At 34.8% G+C, this 15,335-nt stretch overlaps 1 protein-coding gene across 12 annotated transcripts in view; it reads right to left on the reverse strand.

The window, feature by feature from the left end:
* Window positions 1–15,335, reverse strand: part of Mctp1 (multiple C2 and transmembrane domain containing 1) — a 553,559-nt gene that overhangs the window by 282,185 nt on the left and 256,039 nt on the right. For all 12 annotated transcript variants that reach the window (XM_047555772.1, XM_047555764.1, XM_047555766.1 and 9 more), the window contains exon 2: window positions 7,962–8,076. In XM_047555772.1, the coding sequence (XP_047411728.1) occupies window positions 7,962–8,076 (115 nt within the window). The remainder of the gene's footprint in view (window positions 1–7,961; window positions 8,077–15,335) is intronic.

Raw genomic sequence — 15,335 nt, forward strand, 5'->3', positions numbered from 1 at the left:
TTCATTGTAGAGATATTTCACCTATTTTGTTAGATTGATTACCAAGTTTTTTTTTTTTTTTTTTTTGAGGCTGTTGTGAATGGGGTAGTTTTTCTAATTTCTTTTGCAGTGGATTCATTGCATATGTATAGGAATGCATTTGATTAATGGGTATTGATTTTATATCCTGCTATATTGCTGAATTCATTTATGCATTCTAAAGTTTTCTGGTGGAATTTTTTGGATCTCAATATAGAATCATGTTGTCAGCATATAGTGATAGTTTTGAGTTCTTTTCCTATTCGTATCCCTTTATGTTCTTTCATCTGTCTAGTTACTCTAAAATTTAACTAGGCATCCTGTATTTCTGTTTTCTAAACCTGGAACCTACAATTAGAGCAGAGAGAGAGCATCCACCTCACTCAAAGTCACACAACTAACAGAATGTGGAACTTGGCTTTGACCTCATGTGTGTCAGACTCCTAAGATAATGCACTTTGCAGTTCATCAGGCTGCCTAAAGAAGAGATTGTAAAACTCAGGAAATGGTAGTAGTATTTCAAAAAGCTGTCTGGATGTTCTGGATAAGGATCACGTAGATGAAAGAATAAGAGCAGCTCTGACTGCTGAGGCTGCCTCAGTGCCTACTACAAATGAAGGAGGATTTTGGAGGAACAGTGATAGTGGTAGAAATAGAAATGACTTTTTTCCTTTCACTCTTCTGTGCAAATGTGATATGAGACACTAGGGACATAGATATTTTTGTCCTGCTGGGTGGTAGATAAGAGCATTGACATAAAATAGAAGGAAGACCAGTAAAGTAGAGAAAGGGGACCAAGGGGAGGGAAAGAGAAAGTACTGGGGACTGAAGTGGAGCAAACTACATTGCATGCATATGTTATTATGTCAGAATGAACCCCAATATTACTAATAACTATAATGCACCAATGAAAACATAATAATAATTTTTAAAAATGTTTGAAATAGGAGGTTTGCCATCCCCAACGATGCTTTTCTTGCCCACAGACCAAGGAATGGCCCTGTGGAATCCTGTTGGATGATCATAAACAGACTCTTTAGACTCCAAAAAGGAGTAATGTCAGGGCTCAGGAAGGAAATGGGAAGGGAACCCTTCCTATAATAAAGGAACATCTCCGGGCATGGTAGCACATGCCTGTAATCCCAGCAGCTCGGAAGGCTAAGACAGGAGGATCAAAAGTTCAAAGTCAGCCTCAGTAAAAGCAAAGCGCTAAGCAACTCAGTGAGACCCTGTCTCTAAAGAAAATATAAAATAGGGCTGGGGATGTGGCTCAGTGGTACCCCTGAGTTTGATCCCCGGTACCAAAAAAAAAAAAAAAAAAAAGACAAAGAAAAGAAAAGAAAGGAATACCAATGGAAAAAATGAAGAGTGAAGAGTGTAGTATATACTAATTCTAATGGTTTTGCAAGTGTCTATATACATCATTTATCAACCTGCACATACCTCTCAGATACCATCAATTTTAAAACTTCCAAATGTTTTGTTGTTTGTTTGTTTAGACCTCATCTTCCAAATGATGCCAAGTCCCACTGGACATTCCTTTGAACCTTCTCTCATACATTCCTTTCCTTCTCCATTTGCACACTCATAATCCCAATTCAAGCCCTCAAAATCATGTTCCCACATGACTTCCATGCTTTCTTCTAACTTAAAGTATCCATTTCCACCTAATTATCCTACCAGTTATATCTATATAATTTCACAAATCTAAAATGACCCAATATTATCTGTCCAGTCAAATGTTTAACATATTCTGTGGGTCAGAGATGTTTACTCAAGCCCATAAGTAACTCAGGTGGCTTCCTCTACTTAAATATCTCTTATTACCTTGACCCAATTAAAATTTCACAAAAGCAAAAGTAAGATAAGCTGGTGAAACTGAATTAGAGTTAACTTTTTAACCTTCTGTTGTAGTTCTCATTCTTGCAAAGCAATATTTTCTCTCCCATTTTCTTTCTTTTTGTTCTTTTTTCCCCCTCTCCCATTTTTCTTAAATACATGCCCCTTCCAGTTTCCTGAAACTTGTTTCATATTTTTGTCAGAGATATTGATAAAGAATAATTTACTACTATAATAAAGACAGTGAAGTATGTACATTGAGATCCAAAATTGTGGAGACACAGGGAATGTTGAAACAAAATTCTGCACACACTGTCTAAAAGACAGGGATGACTTGGTTCAGATAAATTGTGTCCTATGATGAGAGAGTTTGCCTGATATTTTCTTATGTTTATGTTGAGCTTCTGCATTTTGACAAGAATGTCACAATGATGGTTGGTTCTTGGTGTACCTTATCAGGAGCTACAAGCTGTCTGCATGTCTCATCACTTCTATCATCTTTGATCACTTGGCTAAGGTGGTGTTTTCCACACTTACCTAGAGTAGAGTTATTATTTTTCCCTCTGTAAGTCATTCATATCTTGCAGACAAATACTTTGCAATGTTGCAAATATTCTGTTTCACATCATAATTTTGCACATGTAATTTTAGCATCCCTTGAAGATTTTTTGCCTACAACAATTGTGATTTAGTATTTTTAAAAAGTGATTTCTATTTCCATCTTCCCTTCTCCACTTGTGCACTGGAATGCTACCATAAGGAAAAGCTGTATCCGCTCTCTCACCTATTCTTTTATTCAATCATTTATTTATCAGTATGAAATCATAGATATTTATTATGTTTCATGTGTTATACTACATTAGTGCCATTGTTTATTTTATTGCTGAAATTGTCCCAGTTTGGGACATTAGGAGTTTCTTTAAGTTGGCCGTATGCAATTTTGGCCTTCTGCCATCAATTTTAGAGTACTTCCTTAGTTCCTGGCAATGCAGAATGTTCCAGGCTCACCTTGTACTTTTCCTATACCAGGTCTGAAATCAACCATTTCTCTAGGAGCCCTGATTACTGTGCTAGGGAAACTGTAGTTAGAAACAAATACCTGGGTCCTAGGTGTGTTGCTCTAGCTTCTAGGCCCTTTCAGCAAATAGATGTAGGCAACACGCACGCACACACAGATACACACACACACACACACACACACCTTTATTCACTTGTATTTATATCTATTTGAACACACATGAAAACATTAGTTCACATCAGTACCTAATACCACAGGGATCATTCTAGCCTTACCCTTTTCCCTTTTTTCCCCATATTTTTATTGATGCAGTATAATTATACATAATAGTAGGATTCATTGTTACATATTCATATATGCACACACGATAACATAATTTGGTCAATATCATTCCCCAGTACCCCCCCCATTTCCTTTCCATCCTCCCTCCTCCAGATTCCTTTCCTCTACTTCCATTTTCATGAGATCCTTATCACCTCCCAACCTTTTCCCTCTGCTTTTTCTCTCTAGCATCCACATATTAAAGAAAACATACAAGTCTTAACTTTTTGAGTTTTGTTTATTTCACTTAATATAACACTCTCAAGTTCCATCCATTTTCCTGCAAATGACATTTCATTCCTCTTTATTAGCCTTCTCCTTTCCTGCATATTTGTAACTTCTTTCTCCATGGTTTCTCAATACCTGGCCCTCATTACCTACAATATATTTACTTATTTGCTAGCTCCCAGCATAACACATTAGTCTCAAAATTGATAATCATGCTCCAGTATACAGTATTTATGCTTAGTTCTTTTTAAGTTTTACAGCATATAACCCAATACTGTTTTACATAGTTTCTTAGATTAGTTGTTTATTTAATAACTCCCTGAGGTGTAGTTATCCTTATAATTCTTTTTGAGTTCCTCCCATATCCTTGTTGACTTTAACTAACCAATCTAGTCATTATTTTAAGGTGCTAAATATTGTCATAGTTAGAAAGTATAAAAACCATGGTTTACTTAGGGAAATATTACTCCTTCCTCACCCTTTTACCTTATTCCCATCCCCCATTCTTGTCACCTGATCTTACCTACATTCTGCATGTTATCAATTTCATTCATTTCTGACTTTCTTCCTGTTCTTCTTTTTGTACAAGTGAGCAAAAAATGCAAAATTTCTTGCATCCTTTTTTTTTACATGAAATGTTGCATATGTTGATATTCTTTTGAACTTTCCTTAAGTAAACTTAATATATCTTTTACAATTTTCCATATCAATTCCTAGAGATTTTTCCTTATTCTCTTTCACAGTTGCAAGCTCATGTGAATGTACCAGTTTATTAAATCATGCTCCCATTAATAGATTGTTTTTAAATTTTTATAATTATAAAAAATTTATTCTTTATAAACCTACACATTTTAAATTATGGAAGGCATATCTAGGAAAATTTTGATCTCCAGTTTCCTGCTTTAATTTTGTGTGAGATCAAATAATATAATTGAGAGCACCTTGAAAACTGAAAAATGTTATATGAAATAATGTTAACGCTGTACTAATAGCATTATTTTCTTTTGGTAATCTAATCAGAACTTATTTGTAATAGTTCAGTGCAATAAACATTTCTCCTCACCTATCAGACCAGACGCTTAGTATTGAAATCTTCCCCAACTATTTACATTCTAACATTTTCAATCATCATTCATTAAAAATGTTCTTATACTAAAAATGATTAAATTGTTTGTACTTGTTCAATATTGCTTGTATTTTGTTATAATGCAATTTTCTATTATTAGTATGACAAAAGCAACACTTGAGAAACTGTTCTAATTTTTACTTAAGATTAAAACTATTATAGTTTCTAATCACAAAAATCCACTATTATATAAAATTATTTTATATAATAAGACAAATTTTAGGGAAGACAAATTTTAGACTATAGTCTTTTTTTTTTTTTTGGTACCAGGTTTTTTTTTGGTACCAGGGTACGCAGGGGCACTTGACCACTGAGCTCCAGCCTCAGCCCTTTTTATAATTTACTTTGAAGCGGGTCTCGCCAAGTTGCTTGGGGCCTCACTAAGTTGCTGAGGCTGGCTTTGAACTTTCAAACCTCCTGTCTCAGCCTCCTGAGCTGCTGGGATTAAAGGTGTGTGCCACTGTGCCCGGCTAGACTATAATCTTTTTTTTTTTTTTTTTTTTTTTTTTTTTATTTATTTTTTTTACGTTTACATAGGGTAATGATGTTTATTATATTTTTCCCCTCCCCCCCACCCCTCCCACCCCTCCCACCCCTCTTTTCCCTCTACACAGTCCTTCTTTCCTTCATTCTTACTGCTCTCCTTAGCCTAACTCTAAACCTAACCCTAAACCTAATGCTAGCCCCTCCCACCCCCCATTATATGTCCTCATCCGCTTATCAGCGAGATCATTTGTCCTTTAGTTTTTTGAGATTGGCTTATCTCACTTAGCATGATATTCTCCAATTTCGACCATTTGCCTACAAATGCCATAATTTTATCATTCTTCATTGCGGAGTAATATTCCATTGTATAAATATGCCACAGTTTCTTTATCCATTCATCAACTGAAGGGCATCTAGGTTGGTTCCACAATCTGGCTATGGTGAATTGAGCAGCAATGAACATTGATGTGGCTGTATCTCTGTAGTATGCTGATTTTAAGTCCTTTGGGTATAGGCCAAGGAGTGGGATAGCTGGGTCAAATGGTGTTTCCATTCCAAGCTTTCTGAGGAATCTCCACACTGCTTTCCAGAGTGGTTGCACTAATTTGCAACCCCACCAGCAATGTATGAGTGTTCCTTTTTCACCACATCCTCGCCAACACCTATTGTTGCTTGTATTCTTGATAATCGCCATTCTAATTGGGGTGAGATGAAATCTTAGGGTGGTTTTGATTTGCATTTCCCTTATTACTAGGGATGTTGAACATTTTTTCATATATCTGGTGATTACTTGTACATCTTCTTCTGTGAAGTGTCTGTTCATTTCCTTAGCCCATTTGTTGATTGGATTATTTGTATTCTTCGTGTAGAGTTTTTTGAGTTCTTTATAGATTCTGGAAATTAGCGCTCTATCTGAGGTATGGTTGGCAAAGATATTCTCCCACTCTGTAGGCTCTCTCTTCACATTTCTGATAGTTTCCTTTGCTGAGAGAAAGCTTTTTAGTTTGAATCTATCCCAGTTGTTTATTCTTGCTTTTATTTCTTGTGCTATGGGAGTCCTGTTAAGGAAATCTGATCCTGAGCCAACAAGTTGAAGATTTGGACCTACTTTTTCTTCTATAAGATGCAGGGTCTCTGGTCTGATTCCGAGGTCCTTGATCCATTTTGAGTTGAGTTTTGTGTAGGGTGAGAGATAGGGGTTTAGTTTCATTCTATTGCATATAGTTTTCCAGTTTTCCCAGCACCATTTGTTGAAGAGGCTATCTTTTCTCCATTGCATATTGTTGGAACCTTTGTCTAGTATGAGAAAATTGTATTTATTTGGGTTTGTGTCCATGTCCTCTATTCTGTACCATTGATCTACCTGTCTATTTTGGTACCAATACCATGCCGTTTTTGTTACTATTGCTTTGTAGTAGAGTTGAAGATCTGGTATTGCAATACCCCCTGCTTCGCTCTTGCTACTGAGGATTGCTTTAGCTATTCTAGGTTTTTTATTCTTCCAGATGAATTTCATAATTGCTTGCTCTATTTCTGCGAGGTACATCATTGGGATTTTAATTGGAATTGCATTGAATCTGTATAGAACTTTAGGTAGTATAGCCATTTTGACGATATTAATTCTGCCTATCCAGGAATATGGGAGATCTTTCCATCTTCTAAGGTTTTCTTGAATTTCTTTCTTTAGTGTTCTGTAGTTCTCATTGTAGAGGTCTTTCACCTCTTTTGTGAGATTGATTCCCAAGTATTTTATTTTTTTCGATGCTATTGTGAATGGAGTAGTTTTCCTAATTTCTCTTTCTGAAGATTCATCACTTATGTATAAAAATGCATTGGATTTATGAGCATTGATCTTGTAACCTGCTACTTTACTGAATTCACTTATGAGTTCTAAAAGTTTTCTGGTGGAATTTCCAGGTTCTGCTAAATATATAATCATGTCATCAGCGAACAGGGATAGTTTGAGTTCTTCTTTTCCTATTCGTATCCCTTTAATTTCTTTGGAACAAGGCAGGGATGCCCTCTTTCACCGCTTCTATTCAACATCGTCCTTGAGACTCTAGACTATAATCTTAATCTGGTTCCTTCTAGTCCCTAAGTATAAAAGGAGAAACATTCTGGATCACAGAATGGGCCTCTCCAACAACAAAATAGCATAGGTTTAGGGACATTCCTCCCTCCTCGTAGGAGGAGTTTCACCCAAACAGCTTCCTGTGAGCCTGGAAGCTCTCAGGGACCTCCAGGTCTCTATCTCCTGCGTGCCTGGTAATTAAAATTTATGCTTCACAGTCTATTTGGGAATTTATCCCTGATCCTGCCTCCAGTATGGGTTTAGAAATCCCTCAGGTGCTCCAGCCTAGTTCATCAGGACATTGCCCTTACAAGGGAACCAGGGAGTATTCACCTTGCTTTCTGCCTCATCATGGTCTACAAACCCCCCCCCCCCAAAAAAAAAAAAAAAACCAAACAAACAAACAAACAAAAAACTGTTTAATCCACTAAGTCCTGTTTAATTCTATTGCCAGGCCCAACTAAAGTTTTGGTGAGATACTAGTCCTGGATTTTACAATTTCAGTAGATTTAACTGGGTCTACTAAAAAGTAATTTCTAATATAGCTTCAAATAGACATCTCACCTATGTAACCAACTGTGCCACTAGTCATAGACAAGTAGATCTGACTTGTTAGCAGTGTGATGAGGAACTTGCCATCTGGGTCGGGTAAGTCACAGTTTGTAACCTGCATCAAAACCTTTCTCAATGGTCAAAGGAGTGAGGTAATATATCAAACTGTGTCTTTAAATCCAAACTTCTAGAAATTATAATATTACAGTTTTTTTTTCAAACTTAAGCAATCATAAAGGAAGCAATATTTCTCCCAAAAACACAGAACAAGCCTTTAGGTAATATTGTTCTTATGTTCATACCTCCTCGATCTCGGGCAGCTAAACTTTGACCCCTTCTTAATGTAATGTCCAACTGGTACATTCCGGGATCGGCCAAAGGGACATCTGCATTACTAGTTCCAACAGTGTTTATTTTCTGGAAAACAAGAAATACACAAAATATTAAATTTATTATCTTTGTTCTTTTTTCTTAATGGGAGACTATATATAGCTTAAACCAAATTGTAAGAATTCAATAAAAAAAATCAACTTGTGATTTCACACAGTATCATAATCACCCAGTTCTCTGATGGTATTGAAATTCATGAAGTTCTTTAGACTCAAAATAAAAACATGGCAGTTTTAGAAATGTTCCATTTTAACTCAGTACAAGGATAACAAATACAATATGAAAAACATTTTCTACAGAAGACTCTACATAATTCATCTAAGAACATAGGAATAGTCTCCAAAAGTAAAAATATAATAAATGATGGAGGATAAAGATGTGTGAAAGTTGATTTCCATATAACTGAAAATTAAAATTAAAATGATTTATTCAGGTGACTTTGTTGACTCATTTACCTATGCAAAATATCCTCACACTGATGGATTACACACCTCTATTTCAGCTCCAACATAAAATATGATATAATTGTATGGAAATAAATTCTCCTAGCATTTTGACAGTATTTGCAAGAAACAAATTCTCAATGGGGCTGAATATCTAATGCTGCTTTCTATGGAATTCAAGTGCACAAGTTTTTTCTAGATCTAAAAACCTTTGCAAAGCTGCCTCTATAGAATATTTTTTGCAACAACATACTTGATAAGTCACTAGGCACTGAGTTAAAAACACATTTGCAAAAGGAATAACTATAAGAAAACAATACAAAAACATTCAGTAAAAATTTTAAAGGCCAAATCTTAAATCTCTTTCATTTTGTATATAGTAGGAAAGTTATTTTTCTTCCCATGTTTGAGATTATTTTAAATTTTATTCTTTTTTCTGTTTTAAAAAAACAAATGTTCTTTTGTTTTAAAATATGCATAGATAATAGTCTGGCTCTTTTAGTTCTCTAATTCACATGAAATGCAACTATAAAACAGTATTTTTAATATTTTTATTGAGATGTAATTCACTTAAGGTAAATTCACCCTTCAAGTGAAGCACTACATTTTCCTGAAGTTTCAAGACCAAGCTAAGAAGCTTTCCTTTTGGAACAGTTATTTAAAATGAGAAGTGGCACAATTTTGATTGATACCCTGGAGTCATCATCTCTCCTCTGGTAACAGCAAAGAATCATTCTGCTCCTCACAGTATCCTTGCTTCTATAAATGGCATTGCCCCAGTCACTCCAGCTAGAAATTGCTGAGCCATCTTTGACTTCTTCATTTGCCTCCCACTCACATCTAAATAGTTGCCAAGTACCATCCACCTCATTTCTGTGTTATAATTCACAACTGCCTTTTTCTGTTAATTCTTATTACCACTAGTTTGGCTCATGCCTTCAAACAACAAAGAAATAAAAAGTAAATTTCAATCCAATTGCTCTGTAGTCCTGTGGTTATAATTATTACAATTTGCGATATATTCTTTCTTACTGAAAGTTCTTTAGAAACATATACACATGCTTTTGTTTTAGTCAGCTTTTTTCCCACTGTGACCAAAAGACCTGAGAAACAATTTCACAGAAAGAAAAGTTTACTTGGCGCTTCTAGTTTCAGAGATCTCAGTCCACAGATGGTCAGCTTCATTGCTTTGGATCCCAAGATAAGGCAGAATATCATGACACAAGAGGAAAGCAGGCCAGGACATGGCCACCAAGAAGCAGAGAGAGAGAGAGAGAGAGAGAGAGAGAGAGAGTGTTCCACTCACTAGGAACAAATATAAACCCCAAAGCACGCTCCCCAAGACTCACCTCTTCTCGCTGTACCCTACCTACCTACAGTTGCCACCTAGTTAATCCCTATCGGGGGATTAATGTACTGTTTAGGTTAAGGCTCCTACATAATCATTTCACCTCTAAACTTTCTTGCATTGTAAGACAATGCAAGAAAATGAGTTCTGGGGAGATATCTCATATCTAAACATATCTCACAATGAGTTTTGGGGTGATACCTCATATCTAAACCATAACACATAAGTTTTTGCATATGTTTTGTGGTTAGGTTTCAGTTTTCATTTTTAACAAAACTAGTATTATATTACTTTGTCCATTTTAATGATTTATTTAAGAAAATATCATGGGCATTTTTTGATCGATCTCTTTCTCAAATTTTCCAATTTTAATGAGACATAACTAACAAAATTGTGTGACTAATTGTATGTGATGATGCTATATACGTGTATTTTGTGAAACGATTGCTATAGTTAAGTTAGTTAACATATTTCTTAACCTCATCTAATTATTTATTTTTGTTTTGTTTTATTTTGCAGGGTTAACATTAAACAAATTTCAAGTATACAATTCGGTATTGTTACCATGTTGTATAGTCATCATTCTATATACTGGGTTTCCTGAATTATTTATCTTATACTGAAAGTCTGCGTCTTTGACCAACATTTTCCCTTTTCCCTCACCTGCTAGCCCTGGTAACCACTTTTTGTTTTAGGCCTATTATCTTCCTGTGTGGTAATACCATAGTTTCTCCATTTCCCTATTGATGAACAGTTGTGTTGGTGTGTTTGCCACTAAAAGGATTAGCATTCTTATTTCATTTATTGAATATTTTTTTCCAAAAAGTTTAAATAGTGTGCACTCCTTTCAAAAGTGTATAAGAGTACCTATTTACTATACCTTAATCAGCACATGCTGTTACTAATTATTCTTTTTCAAGTTTTGTGGACAGAACACACTATATGCCTTTAAAATGTATTTTCAGAGCTATAATCAGGTGACTTGAAACCAGGGTAAAGGATAAGAGAGTGGCAACTGTTTATGGGCCATGCAGAAGACATCAATCTGGAAAGAGGAAGCCAACCAAGGGCTTCTAAACAACTTCTCTCAAAGAATAGTCTGTACGTATGTGAGTCTAATTCATAATCAAGATTTAAATTCAGATTCCTGGACATTTGCTGACATGCAAATTGTGTTCTAAGCAGTTCATTAGGTTCTTTTATATATATTGTTTCTGGAAAAACAAATATATTAATGAATATTAATCTTAGTACTTCTTTAAAAAATGGAATACAATCTGCAGGAAAAATGTGATTTTCTTCTCACCCCACATTCTCTTCTAGAGTTTCAATAAGTACTTTAAAGTTTGAATGTTCAGACATCTGTAACTTTTGTAGTCTTCATTACACTATTCAGTGATTTATGAACTTTAGAATACATAATGTATAAAGGACCTGGTTTTATGTTTTAAAATGTATAATATATATTACCTGAGGCTAAGGAATTTTCAAAGATAATTTTAGTTATATTAGAGTGTCCACTCCTGCCATTTTAGAATTTGACAGTTAAGACATAATTTCACAGGACACATGTTTATTGGCTATATCCATTTTCTTTTTTACAAATTTCTCATTTATATCCTCTGCTCACTTTTCTATTATGCTGTCTTTTATAAAATGGCATGTAGGAACAGTTTCTATCAAAAATATTGCAAATATTTCCTTGCAGCTTTCTTTCTTTGATCTTTATGTAAGGTATATGTGGTCATATAGAAATTATTAAGCAGTTAAAGACTTTTTCTTTTAAAACTTCTGCATTCGTTTTCAATTTTCTTTTCCTTCCCTCCCTCCTTTCCTTCCTTCTTTCCTTCCTTTATTTCATTACTTTTCATGGTGCTGAGGATCAAACACAGGACCTTATACATGCTAGGCAAGTGCTCTACAACTGAACTACATCCCCAGATCCTTTCTGTGTTTCTTATCTTGCCTAAAAATCTTTTACTACTTCATGAAAATACATAATTATTTTCTTATATTTTTACAATTTTAATTTTTATACTTATCTCTAAATTATCTGAAATATATTTTAAATGTACTGTGAAAAACAGGAACCTACATACCTCTTTAAATGTAAGTTGGAGAGTCAGCAGTTGCAACTCTACCTATTAAAAAGCCATTTCCATGAATCAAACAACATTACCCTATGTAAATTTATGATTACACAAATGGTATGCCTTTACGCCATGTACAAACAGAGAAACAACATGTATCCCATTTGTTTACAATAAAAAAAAAACACAAAATAAAAAAAAAAAAGATGCAAGTTCAAAAAAAAAAAAGCCATTTCCAGGCTGGGGTTGTGGCTCAGTGGTAGAGCACTAGACTGGCATGTGTAAGGCCCTGGGTTTGATCCTCAGCACTGTATGTAAATAAATAAAAGATTCATTGACAACTAGAAAATATATTTTTAAAAAAGTCATTTCCACTTATTTACAATACAGTAAGTTCTCACATGTATTTGGATATGCTCCTAAAATTCCTATTATTAATTTATTTTTGTGTTAATACCATAACATTTAATTATAATAACTTTAGATTTAACTATCTGTTAGGATATGTAGCTCCACATTTCTTACTATTAAAAAGTTGCCTGATTATTATTGTTTTGGTATTCTTTCTGGTTTAGCTGGGCCAGAACACCACTGGTTGAGTTTCGATTTTGCCACTTACTACTTGTGTGATCTTGGGCAATTATTTAACCTACCTTTACTTCAGTTTTCTTACTTATATAATAGGACCATATAACAGTAGATAACAATATTACCTTCTCATGAGGCTTTTTTTTTTTTTCTCATGAGGCTTTGAGCATTAACACATGCAAGATATTAAAATAATGCCTGGCACATAGTAAGAATCCAATTCATGTGAATTATTATTTTTCAAAAATGAAACAAATGAAAAAGACCAAGATTTTGATCTAAACTGCATTGAATTTCTATATGAAAATGGAAAGGACTTACAGTTTCATAATATGAAATATTCCCCTCAAAGGGAAATATAACTTTCCATTTCCTCAGGTCTTGTTTTCTGACCTTTAATAAAATGGTATTATTTTCTTCATAGGTGTTAGACCTATCTTGCTAATTTTATCCTTAGGTTTCATTTTTTATTGTAAATGGAATAATTTTTCCACTTCTATTTTGATTGAGACACAATAGTATAATTATGGCCTGATCATATATAATGGACAAATATTATTTTGTATACTGACAAGTCACATTTTGCATTGTCTGCAATATAATGCCAGTTTGACTTCTATTATCTGATGCTTCAATTACTTATTTCTTCTTGGGTTGTCTTCAAAGAGTGCTTAAATAAAAGAAGTAAAGTGTTCTGAATGACATTTGATGTTAATGTTTTTTAATATTTCAGTATTTAACATGATGCTTATCAAGCTTAAGCTTTTTCTTCTACTCTGAATTTACTTGGGATTTTAAAAAGTAACTTCTGAACTTTATCAAATAGGTTTTGTGCTTCTATTGATAAGATCATAAGATCATATGGAATTTTTTGGTTTGTAGATTTTTCTGTTCCTTTTTATCTTTATTAGTTCTTTTTAGTTATATATAAAATAGGATTCACTTTGATATAATTATAAAAGCATGGAATATAATTTGCTCTAATTCAAACAGTAGTATTTCCTCTTTTCCTGCCTTCCTCCCTCTCCTTACTAATCTTTCTGCCATTTCCCCATAGTTATTTTTTTAAGCAGTGTCTTATGGATGTATATAATGGTGAGATTCACTGTGGTATATTCATATATGCACATAGGAAAGTTCATTCCATTGTCTTTCCCTATTTCATTCCTCCTCCCTTCCCTCATTCTCTTCCATCTAGTTCACTGATCTTTCTTCTATTTTGATAAAATCCCTGCTTTTTCCTTTCCCTCTCTCTTTCTAGCTCTCCCTTCTTCCCACCCTCGCTCCCTTATTTTGGACTAGCTTTTGGTCTGTAACTTTTTCTGACATTGAAATCATCTTCATACTTCTGAAGTAAACTTTACTTGGAGTTGTGAGTCACTTTGCTCTGATGCACAGTCCTGATTATGTTCAAAACCATCTATCTATTGGGCTGGGGTTGTGGCTCACTGGTAGAGTGCTTGCCTGGCATGTGTGAGGCACTGGGCTCAAGTCTCAGCACCATATATAAACAAAAGAGTAAAATAAAGGTCTGTCAACATCTAGAAAAATATTTTTAAAAAAACCCATCTATTGTACCCCAGTATATTTGAGTCTACTTCTCACTGAAGGATTCACAGACCCCATTATATACCTCAAACCAATTTTTCCAACCAGTCTTTGACTTTTCTCTTTCACAAACTTTGAACCATTTTCCTTAGTGGGATAGGACTTGCACTTCTTGCTCCTGTCTTCAGCACTTTCTCTCCATCAGGGCTGCCCTCACCCTCTCATTTTCTATGCCTTCCCACCCAGTCTTTGAGGACTATTTCCTTAACATTTAGTATCTTTCTTTTCCATTGCCACATTCTATTTAAAATGTCATTATTTACTGTTTTAGATTTTAAACTTTTAAAATCAGGGAACAGAGTAAGGATCAAATTGAACACAAGTTGGTAAAGGCTACAAAGACAGATGTCTTCACTGACACATGATCTAGCTCAGTAGAACCTACAGGAGGATCTGTAACAAAGCTGGCTAAGCCATGGGCAGTTTGTTCTCTCTTTTCCTGAGCCTGTGTTTGACACAGAATCTGTGTTAGCACCTTCTTCCTGGAGGAACTCAAATATACCCTTAGAATCCTTCTCTATACAGCACTCTAGGCAGTTGTAACCAATTGATCAATTTTGATAAAATGAAGTCTTTCTGTTGTGGAGCTATGATAAAAAATAGACAGCAAGATAATGGAGGGATTAAATCATTTGAAGAGCAGGAAAGACAGATCAGTTATTAAGGGAGAAGAATCTGAGGTCTCCTAGAGATGACATTGGAGTAGGGTTTGAAAATAGGGGTAGGATTTTGACAAGGTAAGATTTTCAAGAAGGGACCATCAGGAAAAATCCACCTGAGTTGAGTAGTTTCCAGAAAGTGCATAACTGGATCCCATGGAAATATGGTAGAAGACTAATGTGCAGTGACACCAGGCTGAGGAGAGTTTTAGCCTGTGGGCAAGAGCAAACTACACGCCTTTGAAGAGAGAAACAGTGAAAGCTGGCCTCCTGACAAGCATATTTTTTCTGTCCTTCATGTTTCATGCTCTGTGCTAAATGCTCAGATTTCAGACATGAACAAAACCTGGCTTTTTTTTTTCCCCCTGTAGGATAGATGAGAGTAGAGAAATCCTGTGAGCATAGAAATTATTTACAAGATTTTGCAACAGTTCCGTTTAAGTCACAAGAACAGGATCTGATCAGCAGTAAGAGAAAAGATGGGTTCAAAAGATACTGAGGATATTCAATCAACTGAATTTGCCAACTGACAAGATGTGGCAGATGTAGG

Source organism: Sciurus carolinensis, chromosome 6 (genome assembly GCF_902686445.1).
Source record: "Sciurus carolinensis chromosome 6, mSciCar1.2, whole genome shotgun sequence".
NCBI lineage: Eukaryota > Metazoa > Chordata > Mammalia > Rodentia > Sciuridae > Sciurus > Sciurus carolinensis.